This window comes from Eleutherodactylus coqui, chromosome 4 (assembly GCF_035609145.1).
Source record: "Eleutherodactylus coqui strain aEleCoq1 chromosome 4, aEleCoq1.hap1, whole genome shotgun sequence".
Taxonomy (NCBI): Eukaryota; Metazoa; Chordata; class Amphibia; order Anura; family Eleutherodactylidae; genus Eleutherodactylus; species Eleutherodactylus coqui.
The window spans coordinates 20830705-20847856 of record NC_089840.1 but is presented as its reverse complement, the minus strand read 5'-3'; the positions used below and the strand labels follow the sequence as shown (position 1 = coordinate 20847856).

The window sequence follows — 17152 nt, the reverse complement described above, 5'->3', positions numbered from 1 at the left end:
ATCGATCAGCTGCTTGAAGAAGCTTCCAGTACTAGGGCAAGCGGTTTTTACTACATACCAGGTACAAAGCCGTACATCTTATAGTGGTGGTGCCTAGTAGAACAACTCAATCCTATTCACTTGAATGTTCTGAAGCCACATGACCAAAGAACGTGACATCCCTGGCCTGAGAAGAGGCCGTGGTTCTTACTCAAGTGCCACAACCTTCTCAAGCAAGTGATCGGTTGGGCTTCCTTGGAGCGGAGCCCACTGATCGGAATTTGATGTCTAAGAATAGGTCATCAATATCTTAGTCCCACAAAAGCCCTTTCAACTCTAGAGATAAACCTTCTCTGGCATAGATACAGACCACATAAATGATGTGCGACCCTAAGATCCTCTTATGTAATTAGTTATAACTTCATGGGCCTGGGGCATTGTATGACCAGCACAACATGGTACATTACCATGCTATTCTGCAACGATGGATACTAGGCAGTATCGCTTGTTTCCAAGGGCATGTTCAAATGGCAGAATATGCATTGTAAAAATCTGATGCGGCTACGCTGCATGAACTGTGGATACCACCGATTTACCAAAGCCACCAATGAGCACCACCCAAACTATAGCGCCTATTCCTGGTGAAATGAATGGAACATGTATTTGACACAGATTTGGCATGGGCACACATCAAATCTACATCAATTTCTTTTGTATGAACACGTTCTTAGTAGAGATGAGCGAGTATACTCGCTAAAGCACATTACTCGAGCGAGTAGTGCCTTAGCCGAGTATCTCCCCGCTCGTCTCTAAAGATTCGAGGGACGGCGGGGAACGGCAGGGGAGAGCGGGGAGGAATGGAGAGGAGATCTCTCTCTCCCTCTCTCTACCCCCCCCTCCTCCCGCCGCAACTCACCTGTCACCCGCGCCGGTCCCCAAATCTTTAGAGACGAGTGGGGAGATACTCGGCTAAGGCACTACTCACTCGAGTAATGTGCCTTAGCGAGTATACTCGCCCATCTCTAGTCCTAAGGATATATTTCACAGAGTAGAAATACTACAGATTTTCCACGTCTTGTGGATTTCATCCCCTCATTTGAAGAGGTGCAATCTGCACAAAATCTGCAGCCCGATGGATATGCAAATGCGGATTTTTAAATCCACAGCATGATTATGTATGCTGCAAATATTCAGTGAAGATTCCACCTCTTTAAATGAGGGGGTGAAATCCATATGAGTCGGTGTGGGTTTTCTACTGCAGAAGCTCCGCACCATTCCTGCCCTGTGGGCACATATCCTGAGGCCATGTTCACACGGGGCGGATTGGAAACAGATTTTCTGCATGGAAAATCCACAACAATTACAGTAGCAACAATGTGGTGGGATTTTCAATGTCATCTACACGATGCAGAAAACGTCAATGCTAAAGAAGTGCGGAAATTAACCTGCGATGCAGACTGTAAATCCACAGCATGTCAATTTAAGCATCAATAGTAAATGCCCGGAAAACCCCTTTAAGTTCTATGGAATGTTATGCTGTAAACGCAGTCCGGACGCCATGTGTATGGAGCTAAAACCCCTCAAAGCAACCTTTAGGGTGGACAACCACTGGCGATATTTTCTTTCTTGCGCTGCAAGAGCACAGTAAAACTCTCGCCTCGCAGCGCAAGAAAGATGCCGAAATGGAACCGGCATATCGCCAGTGTTTGCAATGGGGCCAGCGGCAGCAGCGCTAGTCCCATTGAAAACATAGGGAGAATACCACGGACTTCTGCCACAGCTGTTACAGCTGTGGCAGAAGTGCAGAATGATATCCCATTGCTTTCAATGGGATCAGCAATAGCACTATCTTAGCTATTAATGAATGAATAGCTAAGCACTAGCTGCTATTGGCTGAGCCCTCAGCCAATCAGCACAGCCCTTTTAGGAGGCGGGTATTTTTAAATCCCTGCCTGCTGAAAGTGCTGGACAGCAGTGCCGGGGAGCCAGCCGGAGGACGCGTCTGAGCGGTGAGTACATTTTTTAAAATTTTTTTTAAGACTTATTGATGATTTTCAGGGAAGGGCTTATATTTCAAGCCATTCCCCGATAATCATACTGCGGGGCTTGCAAGAAAGCACTGCTGCCGATCCCATTGAAAGCAATGGGATTTCATTCTGCACTTCTGCCACAGCTGTCACAGCTGTGGCAGAAGTCCGCGGCATTCTCCATATCTTTTCAATGGGGCTAGTGCTGCTGCCGCTTGCCCCATTGAAAAGACTGACGATATCCCGGCGTGATGCCGTTTTTTTTCCTCACACTGCGCTGCGAGATTTTTCATTTACTCTCGCAGCGCAGTGGAGAAAAAAACACCAGTGGGTGTCCGCCCTTACAGTGAAATATACCTCCATACATAGAGTCCGATAAAGCTTGTCCAATTATTTTTGCTGTCAGATTTGTACAAGTTTGGAAAAGCTTCCATATGATACTTTATGAAATCCTAAGCTTGAACGCCCCCATGGAGGCTCTCTTATGGTTTCATACAAAGCAGAGTTGTAATACTTCCATTGCGTGAGCGGAGTGAAAAGTTTCCCGGGGCTAAAAATAGTTGGTGATGCAAGATTTCACAGCAGAATGCCAACTTGGTGCGGGCAGACAGACCAAAACTCATTGTATAGTAGGAGAAGGAAACCCTGTTGTGAACCATCCACTACTCATGGTGCTTTACATAATATGGGAAAACCAAAGCCATACGAAGTCAGGATCTTGTCAGTCAAAAACAAGACGACACAAGTCTGGTGGGAAACCAAAACTATATTGCCCACAGAAGACTATTGTATCAGAGCACAATATGATAAAAACTCTACAACTTATGTCATGATTGGTTTACAGTCTAGGGGGGTTAGGAATATAGAGCTCCTTGGTCTGGAGAAGGTGGCAGAAATGTTGACCTCATTGACAGTAAGCTCAAAAGTAACTGTTTTGCAACACCCGAAAACCAAACTTGGTGAGCGTCAAGAACCATATGACCACTGAAAGGACCTCTGACCTGTTGAGCCTTGATAGTAACCAAACAGCCTATGTGCTGTCTTACCAAAAGTAATTGGACACCTGAATAAAAATTACAAGTAGTATTTATTTCCATATGTTAATATTTAGCGGGGCTCCTTTGCCCTAATGGCATGAGATACTCTGTGGCATACTCTCTACTAACATGATACACTTCAGCTGGTATTTCCCTCCATTCATCCTGCAATTGGCTGGTGAGTTCTCTCAAAAAATATGGACGCTGTTCATATTTCCTGACCCAACGTTCCAGTTCATCCCAAAGATGTTCAGTAGGTTCAGGTTGGGACTATGTGCAGCCGGTCCAATCATGGAACATCCATAGCCTCAAACTAAAGTTAAACAGTGCTGGATGTGTGACAAGGTGCATTGTCTTGTTGGAAGTATGGCCGACCATTCCCAGAGTATTGCCACATTGTTGGCAGCACATTAGTGTCTACAATGTCAAGGTCCACTTCCTTGTTAATGGTTCTGGTCACTACAGTCATCAGACTAAGACCATGCCATGTAAAGCATCCCCAGACCATCATGGAACCTTTCACAACACACTCTGGCAAAAGGTGTTCCCCAGGATCCTCCATACCCAGGTACATCTGTCTGATTTGAACATGGAGTAGTGGGATTCATCACTCCATAGAATGTTCTTTCATTGCTCAACTGTCCATTGATGACGCTTATTGTACCACTGTAGATGGACCGATGAATCTTCTTTGAAAGAAGTCACCAGACGTTTGCAGGATGAATGGAGGGAAATGCCAGCTTAAATGTATCAGAAGTTAGTAGAAAGTATGCCCCGGAGAGTATCTGCTGTCATTAGGGCCAAATGAGGCTCCACTAACTATTAACATATGGAAACAAATACTACTTTTGATTCTTGCTCAGGTGGTCAATTATTGGTAGAATAGTGTATATGCCCCTCAGCCAACCAGTGAGCAGTAACTACAGTTTACCACTATAGCAAATGTTAGCATCAGGTCTTCAGAACAGGAAAACCACAAGACCCTAGAAAGCCTTCCTAGATGCTTGAACATGCACTGGGTACCAAAAAACATGCCACCATACATCAGCCTGCCCTGGTAGAAGTTGAGCTCATCTCTGTGATGCACATCACTCTCTTACCAGGATCTTATCTATGAAGCCTTTCAGTATTCCTGCCACATCCCTGCATTTCCAGGCTGCGTTGTGATACATCAGCGTTGTGGCTCCTCGGTTCCAGTCAACCAAGATTATATTGAAATCATCGATGGCGAGCAGCTTTTGTACAATTTTATCCAGCCACACAGGCGGAGACCCGGTCGGCCTGTACCCGTGGGTAATGAAAATGGTCTTCCTAGAAACATTCAAATACTTGAAAGCCGTGCTGTTCTCCCTGTGGAGATCCCTCGCACATTGAGCATTGTCTCTGGTGTAGATCAACAACTGCACTTTAAGATCGGTCCCAACAACGGCGTCCGGAAAATCCAGGTCTGTGAATTCATGGCATGTTTCTTCAGTATCTGGAAAAGTCAAGATGGAGAGGAATTAAGAGCGCGGTAATGACAGAGCGGCTTTAAGTTGGGTTGTTAGGGTTGGGTTCACATTAGAGATGAGCGAGCATACTCGTCCGAGCTTGATGCTCGTTCGAGTATTAGGGTGCTCGAGATGCTCGTTACTCGAGACGAGCACCACGCGGTACTCGTCTCGATTAAACGAGCACTGACCATTGAATTCAATGGAGCCGGCAATACAGCCGACTCCATCGAAAGCAATGGGCTGCCGGCGATCGCGGGATGAATTGTCGGGAAGGGGTTAAATATATAAGCCCTTCCCTACAATTCATCCAGAAATGTGTAAAAATAAAAAATATATATATATACTTACCTGGTCCCGGCAGAACGATGTTAGCCCATTGAATTCAATGGAGCCAGCAATACAGCCGACTCCATCGAAAGCAATGGGCTGCCGGCGATCGCGGGATGAATTGTCGGGAAGGGGTTAAATATATAAGCCCTTCCCTGCAATTCATCCAGAAATGTGTAAAAATAAAAAATATATATATACTTACCTGGTCCCGGCAGACGGAGTTCAGCGTGGCAGGCTGCAGTTCTCCTGAACTGCTCTGAACAGCTGTGAGTAGTATTCAGCAGCCGGGGATTTAAAATCCCCGCCTGCTGAATGAGATGCCTCTGATTGGTCACAGCCTGACCAATCAGAGGCATCCCTCACTCACACCCATTCATGAATTCATGAACGGGTGAGGGAGGGCTGCCTCTGATTGGCTCAGGGGCAGCTCTCAGCTGTCCCTGCGCTGAGCCAATCAGAGGCAGCCCTCACTCACCCATTCATGAATTCATGAATGGGTGTGAGTGAGGGATGCCTCTGATTGGTCAGGCTGTGACCAATCAGAGGCATCTCATTCAGCAGGCGAGGATTTTAAATCCCCGGCTGCTGAATACTACTCACAGCTGTTCAGAGCAGTTCAGGAGAACTGCAGCCTGCCGCGCTGAACTCCGTCTGCCGGGACCAGGTAAGTATATATATATATTTTTAATTTTTACACATTTCTGGATGAATTGTAGGGAAGGGCTTATATATTTAACCCCTTCCCAACAATTCATCCCGCGATCGCCGGCAGCCCATTGCTTTCTATGGAGCCGGCTGTATTGCCGGCTCCATTGAATTCAATGGGCTAACATCGTTCTTCTCTGCCACAGCTGTAACAGCTGTGGCAGAGGAGAACGATCTTTACGCTGACAGTGGGGGGGGGGGGGGTCTCACTCTTGCCGCTATTGTGGCTTAATAGTGGGACCTGGGAACTTGAGATGCAGCCCAAAATGTAGCTCCTCGCCTGCCCTATTCGTTTCTGTGTCGTTTCCATCACTTTCTTGTGTTTTGCAGATTTTCACAAATGAAAACCTTAGCGAGCATCGGCGATATACAAAAATGCTCGAGTCACCCATTGACTTCAATGGGGTTCGTTACTCGAAACGAACTCTCGAGCATTACTGAAAGTTCGACTCGAGTAACGAGCACCCGAGCATTTTGGTGCTCGCTCATCTCTAGTTCACATGCATTGGTTGTGTCCAGCCAACGGTTTTATGCCACAACTGATGCCATTTTGTTATGCTTTAGGCTCTGGCGTCCATTACCGGAGACATAAATGCGGCGTGTGATGTTTTGTTTTTTCAATACAAGAAGGCATCCAGCATCAAAACTGATGTGCCGAATACCATGAACTGTCCCATAGGCAATCATGGGATTATTTCTGGCATTGGTTTTCCTCCGACATTTCACTATAGTACCATAGGGAAAGGAAATCGTGGAGCTGGGTAGACGAAAGCATGGCCTAAGCTTGCAATACTTTTATAGTACTGACCATCCTTGTAAAGCACAGGAGCGACAGTCAGGTGGTAGCCCGTGGGGCAGCTGGCAGTCATTCTGTATAAGGGCCAATGTCCACCGTCAAATTTGATTTGTGGGACATTGGCCCTTATGGCGGAAGATCCGCAAATCAAGTTGCCCATAGAGAAGCATGGGCATCCGCAAATGGATTAAAAGCATGCGTATTTGATTGGTAGACAAATCGCAGCATGTTCCATTTTTCTGCGGATCCCGCAGGCACGGCTTCCATTGAAGTCAATGGAAGCCGTCCGATCTGTGTCATACCCACAGCTGACACTGAGGATGTGCCGCGGACCTGCGGGAAAGCAGGAGATTTACAAAAAAAAATAACTGCACTGCGCATGTCCGACGGTGAGCCATGAGGACGATGTGCAGTACAGCGAACCCGGAAGTAGATGGATTCGGGGGGGGGGGGGGGGCGCTGTCGGGGAAATCAGGTAAGCAGGGCAAGGGCGGATTCCGTGCGGGATTTCCTTAATTAGAGATATACGTAATTGATGCTAAGTAACTAGTTAAACAAAGAAACAAAAAAAGCACACAGACACACAACGAAGATGGAAATAACGTAAAATGTATAAATCCATTAAAATAAAAACCACACAACACTATAAAACCCGTGGACAACACGCGATGGGATTCCAAGTCTCTCGCTCCGGGAGAATCATCATGTTGCAGACGCTTCCACATTTTTATTTTAATGTTTTGCAAAAACTGAAAGAAATGATCTACAGTTTTCTAAAACCCAACATTTATATTGCTGCCCCATTCAGTACTGCATTCACAATTTGCTTGCTTACTGTTAGCTCCCAGGCTCTGGAATCTGTGCCTTGCTGGTTCAAGAAAGCATGGTGTGTTCTGGTGCATTGTGGGGGGATGTAGCATCGGTATAGGGTACTAGCTAATAGGGTCAGGGCTGAAATGCTACATACAGCTGTGACATCCTTTTTATCCTGAGCTCATGCAGTCCTGAGAGCAGCCGCAATAGGAATCTGGTTGTTTAAAGCCAGCCTTTATTGAAATGAATGGGAGCGTTGTACAGCGTCTAGCGCAGCGCTGAAAACGCAGCACTAAACGCTGTACAAAAACACCTGTGTCAGGGAGGCCTCAGACTGTATTTTAAAAGGGGGGGGGGTTTGAAAAGGGAGGAAATGGGGGGGGGGGGCAGATGGACCAGAGCAAGGTTCGAAGTCCAGAAAAATTGGGGCACAAGTCCCCCAACATAGACAATTGACTCTTAAGTAGAAAAGGAAAAATTATGGGAGTTAGCAGATCCTGGTGAAAGTTTCCCTGAAAATTCCTTAGGGCAGAGCCCTTACTCACTAGGTTAAGCAGTAATATAACAAAATGTCCTCTCTGATCCATGCAGTGGGCTCGTAGGGTATGGACAGGTGGGCTGGAACAGACTGCCCTCTGCAGGATGGTAGCAAGGACCAGCCGGCATATTCAAGGAGCACTCTACTGCAGGAGAGACCTAATGGGCAAAACAGACAGGTAAGTGCCCACCAAAGGCTCTGGGGGCTGCAGTAAGAGCCGCAACGCTCAGTCTGCATCACTCGAACGCGCAGTGTAGGGTGAAGATGGATCCCGATACCCGGTGGCAGGTCGAAAATAAGTCCACAGTGCGCCAGTTATGGTGGTATCATTTATCGGTATGCTACATGATCTTATGCAGGGTCGAAAAAAATATAATACAAAATATACAGAGGAATGAAAAAATAATTCCTTCTATTGAAATGTATCAATCACTCCGTAAACTCCGTGACTAAACTTGTTCTGCAGCTATTCTCGGCCCCATCACTGAGGTGCTGCGGTCAGTACTGATAACGTAATTCCGGTATCACCGTACATTCCAGTACAAACAGTTGGTGATCACACCCTGTCTGCAGGGGGAAAGTGCAAAGAGAAAAAGTAATGTCAACAAATATTCAATGCAAAGCCAATCCCCCACCGCTGCTGTGTTCTACCATACTCGTCCCGTGTTCTCAAACACAAGTAACTACTTCTTAAAGTAATGCTACAGTAAATGTAAGAGATAAAGTGGACAGAATGTCTCCAACTCCGCAAAAACAGGGACATAATCATCTATATATATATAAAAGTGAAAGCCCTCACTCACTGTCTGACTGACTCGCCACTAATTCTCTAACTCCCCGGTGTCGTACAAATATGAAATTTGGCAGAAGCATTCTTTAGGTCTTAATAGGAAAAGTAAAGGGGTCACGACTCGGAAATTTAGTGCGAATTGCAAAAGTATTGGCACCCCTGTGTTATGTACCACATCTACTTCCCTAACTTCCTGGTGTCGTACAAACATGAAATTTGGGCTGATCATTCTTTAGTTCCTAAATGGGAGAAGTAAAGGGGTCACAACTCGATTATTCAATGCTAATTGCACAAGTAAGTGCACCCCTATGTAATGTAACTTTCTGGTGTCGTACAAGCGTGAAACTTGGCGCAAGCATTCTTTAGGTCCTAAAAGAGGAGAGTGGGAGGGGTGGCACATTCTGCAGAAGGACATCTGTACATGCAGCCTGAGGACAATCTAACGCTCATCTATATGTATACATATTTTATTCCTCGGTTACTCTAAAGTAACACCCAAATTTGCTTTTGCCAATGGATTCTATGTCCTTGATTTAGTATTCCTGGTTATTTCCAAGTTATTCCCACTAGAAGAGTCATACTGAACGTTGAAAATTTGTGTTTCAGGAAATGATATGATCCCCAGACTGCAATACAAGGAGCAAATTGATGAACACCGGCCCTCATTTATCAACACTGTCTAACAGGAAATCAACAAACAGTAAAAAAAAAACTGTTTTTGTTGCCCATAGCAAGCAATCACAGAGCAGCTTTCATTTTACCTCAGCACTAGGAGGATTAAATACTTTTGCCCATAGCAACCAAATAAAGAGCAGCTTTTATTTTATCTCAGCACTAAGGGTGGGTTCACATGAGCGTGTTTTGGTGCATACTTAGGTGTGTACCTACGTCCGCACCTAGGTACGAGCAAAAACACGCGTGAACACAGCTGCATGCTTGTTATCAATGGAGCCGTGGCTGCTGCCGGCGGCTACATTGAAAACAATGCTCTGCCGGCCCCCTGCATTCTTTTTCAGGGAAGGGCTTTACATATAAGCCCTTCCCTGAAAAAGAAACATTTTAGTGCAAAACAAAAAAAAAAACTTACCCCTCCGCCACTGCTGTGACCCCCGCGGGTATGAAGAACACATCTGCTGCATGCTTCAGATGTTTCCTTCAACCCCGCTAGTTAAAAGAATTTCCTGCTGCTACATCTGCCACGTCTGTGGCAGATGCAGCAAAGGGAATTCTTCAATTCTCCACCGCAGCTGTCACTTCTGCTGCTGTCCCCGACTCTGTAGTTCTGAGCTATCGGCAGCTGGGGATTTAAAAAGCCCCGTCTGCTGGTAGCTCTGATTGTGATTGGCTGAAGCACTTCAGCTAATCACAATCAGAGCTAACAGCAGACGGGGATTTTAAATACCTGGCTGCTGATAGCTCAGCAGCGCTACAGAGCCGGGGACAGCGGCAAAAGTCAACGCTGAGCCCCAGCAGCTGTCAATGGCTTTTCAGGGAAGGGCTTCATAAGCCCTTCCCTGAAAAGCCAATTAAAAGTAGTGTAAAACAAAATTACTTACCTGTCTGCTGCTGCTGAGTCCCCCGCAGAGGAATTCTTTAATTCTCTACCGCAGCTGTCACACATGTCAGCTGCGGTAGAGGATTCTGCTGCCGGCAATTGATTTCAGGGAAGGGCTTTGAGTATAACCCCTTCCCTGAAAATCAAGTAAAAGTGGTTTAAAAAAACAAAACAATAGATACTCACCTCCCTGTCATTCATTCGGGGAGAGCTGCCTGTGATTGGCTGAGCACCTCAGCCAATTACATTTAGCTCTTTCAGCTGGCGGGGATTTAAAATCCCCGCCTGCTGAAAGATCAGCACCACAGTGCAGGGGACAGCAGGAGAAGACGCTGCTGTGCCCCGGCAGCTGAAGGGAGGTGAGTATTTTTTTTGTTTCTTAAATCACTTTTACTTGATTTTCAGGGAAAGGCTTATATGTAAAGCTCTTCCCTGAAAAACAATTCAGGTGTGCCGACCGTTGTGTTCAATGGAGCCACTAGCGGCAGCAGCAGCGGCTCCATTGAAGTGAATGGCTGCATTTTTTTTTTTTTTACACTAAAATCTTTCCTTTTCAGGGAAGAGCCTATATGTAAAGCCCTTCCCTGAAATAGAATGCAGGGAGCCGGCAGACCATTGTTTTTAATGGAGCCGCCGGCAGCAGCCGCGGCTCCATTGAAAACAATGCGTGCATTCCCTATGGTGCACGCATGTCCTATCTTTGCAGGCACGCACCTGTAAAACATGGACATGTGCACACACCATAGGGAATGCATTGTTGTAAATGCAAGCGTGTTTTTGTGCGTGCGTATGCACACACCAAAACACGCTCGTGTGAACCCACCCTAAGAGCATTGAAAACTGCTGCCCATAACAACCAATTATAGAGCAGCTTCCGTTTTACCTCAGCACTAGGAGGATTAAATACTGTTGCCCATAGCAACCAATCACAGAGCAGCTTTCATTTTACCTCAGCACTAAGAGGATTGAAAGCTGTTGCCTTGAATGCGGCAACACAAAAGCAAATCTTTAAAAAATAGTTTTTTTGTTTACAAAAATAGCAAAGCACAAAAAAACTGTATAAACTTGGTGCCGACCCAGAGAATAATATTGTCACATGACTCATTTTCACATTGAATGCAATAAAAATAAAATCCAAAAAATAGGAAAATTTCTTTTTTTCCCCTCATTTCCCCTGAAAAAAAAAAAAAAGAATTAAAGTTATACAGCACATCATATGTACCCAAAAATGATGCCGTTAAAAAATACAGCTTGGCCAGTAAAAAACAAGCCCCCCCCCCCCCCCCATGTGACCATGTCAACAGCAAAACTAAAAACGTCTGGCTCCTGGAATGCGACGATAAAAAAAACCTGAAAACTTAGTTGGTCATTAAGGCTTAAACAGGCTTGGTCAGTAAGGGGTTAAGGCGTTCTGAGGCCGTTTTCTCGGAGCGTTCGGCATGTACCGCACACGCCCTGATGATTATAAAGGACGCCTCACAGGTGGAATTAAAAGCAAATAAATTTATATCACATCACCTATAAAACACGTTGTCGGAGGAAAATGTAGTAATTTAGTGTTAATCAGCCGCAGCGTGCGTTACAGCGGATTTATACAGCGCGGCCACGGAAGAGCAGCGCGGCACTGCACTCTCAGGCCGGGCGCACAGCAACGTATCTGAATTACGTATTACGCGTGCAATACACCTGTGCATAATATGCGGTGAACGCTTCGATGAAAGTACATTGATTGTCATTGTTGCGCTCACACTTGCGTATATTACATGCGTAAAAAACAACGCAGCGTGTTCTGTTTTCCCGCGTATTACGTGCGCACTGTCCTGTGTTTTCTATTAATGTGTTTGCAATGCAGTACATACATATTGTGTGTATAGCATATATATATATTTTTTTTTTTTTCCGCATGATGCTTGGAAACATGAGAAGAAAGTTTAAAAAGAGAAGGAACCAGGAAGCCGCTGCAGGACAGCGTGCGTAAAATACGTTGTTCATGCGCTGGCAAAAATGCAGCAATACGCGGGGATAGACAGTTCACTGCGCCGGTAAAATGTTGCAGTTTTTACGCAGCGTATTACCGTATTGTTGTATGAGCCCAGCTTCTAAAGGAACCTGTCTTTGCTGCCCATAGCAACCAATCACAGCGCAGCTTTCATTTCTAATACTGCTGAGGTAAAATGAAAGCTGCTCTGTGATTCGTTGCTATGGGCAAGAAAGACAGGTTCCCTTAGCTAGCTTTCATAAGAGTGTGGTGCCGGCCTCCTCTCGCCCCTGTACAACGTGTGTTCTGACACATCCAGCGCCTATATACTAAATATGCAGCAACAAATAGCTCTGTCCATAGCGGAGGGTTCAATGCACAACTCTAGACAATCCTCTGTAGCTTACACAGCCTACCCAGACTTCAGGTTCACAGCTCTGAACTACACTGCAACATTGTAATATAATGCAGCTGTGTAAAAGAAGTAGATCTTAAAGGGGTTTTCCAGGTAGTGATGGCTGTTAGTGTCGGGATACACCGCAGTCAGAGTGAAAGCCGCTGCTCCAACCCCTGTGTAGTGGCCGGCACTCGTCATTACAGGAGCAGCCATCGTTGAAATCAGTGGGAGCTGCGCTTTGAGGGCTTAAACAGACGAATGTGATATGCAATATGCCTGTTCCTGCACACTTGGGAATCCCTGCTTGTTCCTGCGCACTTGGGAATCCCTGCTTGTTCCTGCGCACTTGGGAATCCCTGCTTGTTCCTTCGCACTTGGGAATCCCTGCTTGTTCCTGCGCACTTGGGAATCCCTGCTTGTTCCTGCGCACTTGGGAATCCCTGCTTGTTCCTGCACACTTGGGAATCCCTGCTTGTTCCTGCGCACTTGGGAATCCCTGCTTGTTCCTGCGCACTTCGGAATCCCTGCTTGTTCCTGTGCACTTGGGAATCCCTGCTTGTTCCTGCGCACTTGGGAATCCCTGCTTGTTCCTGTGCACTTGGGAATCCCTGCTCGTTCCTGTGCACTTGGGAATCCCTGCTCGTTCCTGCGCACTTGGGAATTCCTGCTCGTTCCTGCGCACTTGGGAATTCCTGCTTGTTCCTGCGCACTTGGGAATCCCTGCTCGTTCCTGCGCACTTGGGAATCCCTGCTTGTTCCTGCGCACCTGTGAAACCCTGCAGCCACAAGCTTTGTAAATAGCTGGAGAATCAGCACCTTCATTATCCTGCACCATCGCTGCCTGCAGCCACTGACAGGCTCTGCTACAGAAGAGACCTGAGGTCTGGCATTTCCATACATGCAAACAAGATGATTCCCACTGGCAGCGCATACAAAAAACTTCTTCTGGTTTATTTGTTCAGCTTTCTTCTGGACTGTGACACATATAGCTGGGGTAGTAGCATCACTAGTGCGGGGCAGGTACACCAGGTCTCTTTCAATTGTCTATGCCTCCTTGGGACACTGTGGCCGTCATGAAGCAGTGATGGCATTGTGTTTATCATGGAGGCATTAGGCATAAGGGACGTTGTGGCTGTTGTGAAGGTAATCTATGGCCGTCAGCAGAAGTTTGTGGTGTTAAAGCAAGGAGCCTGGACAATAAGCTTGCAGGAATGTCATAGCTGTTAGCATGGGTGTAGTCAAGTGCTCATGGGCCCTGGTGCAAAACTGCAACCCTCCTTCCCGGTAATATTTAGCTTCTCTGCCACAGCCTACCTGTGGCTTTCAGCGATATGCCCCTCCCCTAAAAAAACAATATATACAGTGGAGACAGCAGATCTGTCAGGCAACTTTTAGAATTAAGTGGCTCAGTTCCAGTATACCTCTAACTAATGTATTCACCATTTAATAGTCAGATATCAGTTCTACACAGTGATAGTGATTACCGTGCAGTTCTCTCATGTGATCACTTGTGACTTTTCCTCCAACAGGAGTTGCCCAATTCCCTTTATCTTCTTCATTCAGACCCAGATCGCCATAGCAATTTCTTCCTTAAAGGGCCTCTGTACACAAACTTGCATTCCAGCTGCTCCCTCTCAGTGCCTCCATACACAGTAATATAGCACCCTTTATTGCCCTCATATTCTGTAGCAGTGCCCCTTGTGCCCCCACACACTGTGTAATAGTGGCAGAATATCATACTGTACGATTGCTCTCCTCTTTGATGCCTGTTGCAACTATAATCAGTTTGTGTCAGTCTCACAACAGGGTGAGCGGCCACATGTGCCGCTTGAATCATCATCCCTGGCTCTCCTCCTCTCTAGTGTGGTAGTCCAGAGTTGGGTATTACAGCACTTCTGTGGGTCTGTTATGTTCATTATTGTGTGTGACCAATATTAAATTTATGTTTTACATTCACTGCTGTATAAAGTTGACACTAGCAAGTTCCCATCCCCATAGGGTTTTAGGTCACTTAAGGCCTCGTGTCCACAGGCTGGTGGGAATCGGTGCAGGTCCTCATGTCTCGCCGACGGACATATGCAGTACAGATTTTTTTTTTTAATCTCCTGCTTTCTTGCAAGATCCATAGCCTGTCCGCAGCGTTGGCTGTGGGCAGACCGCGGATCGTACGGCTTCCATTGACTTCAATCGAAGCTGTCCATGCGAGAACCACACTGAAATGAGGCATGCTGTGATTTGTTTTCTGGTCCACAAAACAAATCCGTTGCTTTAATTCCAGTGCAGACACCCATGCTTCCCTAAGGGCAGCTTGAACTGCGAATTCTGCAGGGCCTAACAACAGCCTGGGGGAGTGTTTGGTCAGGTAGCAAGAAGATAGAGGTCCTGTGATTGGGTAATATTTTTCCTACACGGTTTGGACTTGGGTAATAGTATAAGAGGAGAAATTGGGTGGAGCTTGGTGAGTCTAGAAGTTGAAGTGAGTGCAGTCTAGGAGAAGCGAGAAGGAAAAAGAAAGAGAAGGAAGCAAGGACAATGAGGAGCCAGTGCGGTGGGGAAAGAAAAGTGTGAGTACTAACATGAATCCCATGTCAGAAAGAGCAAAGAGTAAAGAAAATACAGCAGTGAAGGATTAGCACCATTGGAAGGAAGAGAAGTCAGGGCCTAAAACTAATATGTTATGGTGGTATTATTTATCGATATGCTATATGATCTTATGATGGTTCCAAAGTGGGACAAATGTCTTTTAGACTGCCAATGCACAGAAGGCATCAGGTGGTCAGAGAGGCAATGCTGCAATCTCTACTTGGTCAGAACTGGAGGGTAGCTTTGAATCTTCCCACATACAGAAGATGTTAATACATAATCGACCTCAAATCACTATCCTAATTAAAATCATTGCGCCCCCTTAATTCTTCCCCAGCGTTTAGTTGGACAAAAACAAAAATATAGTACAAAATATAGCAAAAAGTATAGTAAGTTCATAAGAGAGGAAAATACAGCAGAATGAAAAAATAATTCCTTGAGGGAATGTCTATTAAAATATATTAATCTCTCGGTAAACTCCGTGACTAAACTTGTTCTGCAGCTATTCTGGAGCCCCATCACTGCGATCAGTACTGATAACATAATTCCGGTATCTTACCGTACATTCCAGTACAAACAGTTGGTGATCACACCCTGTCTGCAGGGGGAAAGTGCAAAGAGAAAAAGGAATGTCAACAAATAGTCAATGCAAAGCCAATCCCCCACCTCTGCTGTGTTCTATCATACTCGTCTCGTGTTCTCAAACTACTTCTTAAAGTAATGCTACAGTAAATGTAAGAGATAAAGCGGACAGAATGTCTCCAACTCGGCAAAAACAGGAACATAGTCAAAAATATAAACTACAGAAACAATTATCACTCACAGGGAAAAACTGGGCAGAAAAAGTAGAGATGCCTCTTAGGCTCAAAGCCTACATACAAATCAAGGGTTAAATTTGTCTTCTAGATGATCGGAAAATCTTCCAATGGGCCAGGTTCTGACAACACTATGTAAGACCCCATTGCACATGGAAGAGTTGTGCACATGGAGAGTGCAGTGGGGCTCAGAGTCTGTACAGTTCAGTATTACACTCAGTGGTCACTGTATTGGAGACCCCCATCTAGTAGCACGTTGGACCTCCTTTGGTCTTCAGAATCACAGCAATTCATTATGATGTCCATCCACAGGTACCAGAGGATCCAAGATGTGCCATGAAAACTTCCCCCACAAAATTTCTCTACCTCCACGGCCTGAGAGGAAGGGGTCATCAATTCATGCTGCTTGTGCGAAATTCTGACCTCCCATCAGCACAGAGCAACAGAAACATGGATCCATCTGACCAGGTGATGTTTTTCTGCTGCTCAGTGAAACAAGTTTTGCACTGTTTTGCCCCCTGGAGTCTCATCTTTCTGTTTCTCTTAGACACAATGACACTTGAAGTGGTCGCCTATTGTTATATCCCATCCGTGCCAAGGAACAATGAGTTCTGCATTCTGACACTTCAGCTGGAGCACCAGTATTGTCTTTGACTGTAGTTTGCTTGAATGTGCAGCACCTGGTCATCAGAACGATTCTTGACATCCTCCTCTGACCCCTTTTGGCAATGAGTTGTCTCCATCCACAGGATCCCTTTTCGCTGAATGTTCTTCCCCGATCACTGTATTCTCTATATACTCTCCACACCGTTACATGAGAAAACCCTACAAGGTTGATAGCTTCTGACATCCTGGCCCCGGCTAGTCAAACACCGATGACCCGGCCTCATTGGAAGTCGCTCAGATCGGTGGATTTTCCCATTTAATGTGAATTTACACTAAAACTCATCCATGGAAAACTTGTCATGTGATTTTATGCTGCACTCCGGGATCACGGGGAGAGTTTACATACAAGGAAGCGGCAATCATGAGAGGGCATCTGGCAGCTTAGTATGCATTTAAGTATCGGTGATATTCTCCGTTTTATGCATGTGATATTTGCTGATATTTAATAAGGGCTTTAATTTAGTACTTATACGAACACGACCTGTCAGCTGTGCTGTGATCAAGTGTCAGCCAAGTTAATAACACCAACGTGCTACCCGCTGTTCTCATGAGGACCACAGACTACCGTACGACTCAGGAATAACAAACAGAGATGCTAAATGACTTTAAGTGTCAGTCTGGCTGCCATAAGGTAGGTAGGCAATGTCCCC

At 45.7% G+C, this 17152-nt stretch overlaps 1 protein-coding gene and 1 long non-coding RNA gene across 2 annotated transcripts in view; one reads left to right on the top strand and one right to left on the bottom strand.

Annotated features, from left to right (window-relative positions):
• Positions 1 to 17152, bottom strand: part of LIPI (lipase I) — a 56370-nt gene that overhangs the window by 27216 nt on the left and 12002 nt on the right. The window contains exon 2 of the mRNA XM_066599124.1: positions 4144 to 4520. Coding sequence (XP_066455221.1) covers positions 4144 to 4520 — 377 coding nt within the window. The remainder of the gene's footprint in view (positions 1 to 4143; positions 4521 to 17152) is intronic.
• Positions 14924 to 16722, top strand: LOC136624566 (uncharacterized). Its single transcript, XR_010792350.1, has 3 exons — positions 14924 to 15002; positions 16149 to 16304; positions 16384 to 16722. It is a non-coding gene; the product is annotated as an uncharacterized lncRNA (long non-coding RNA).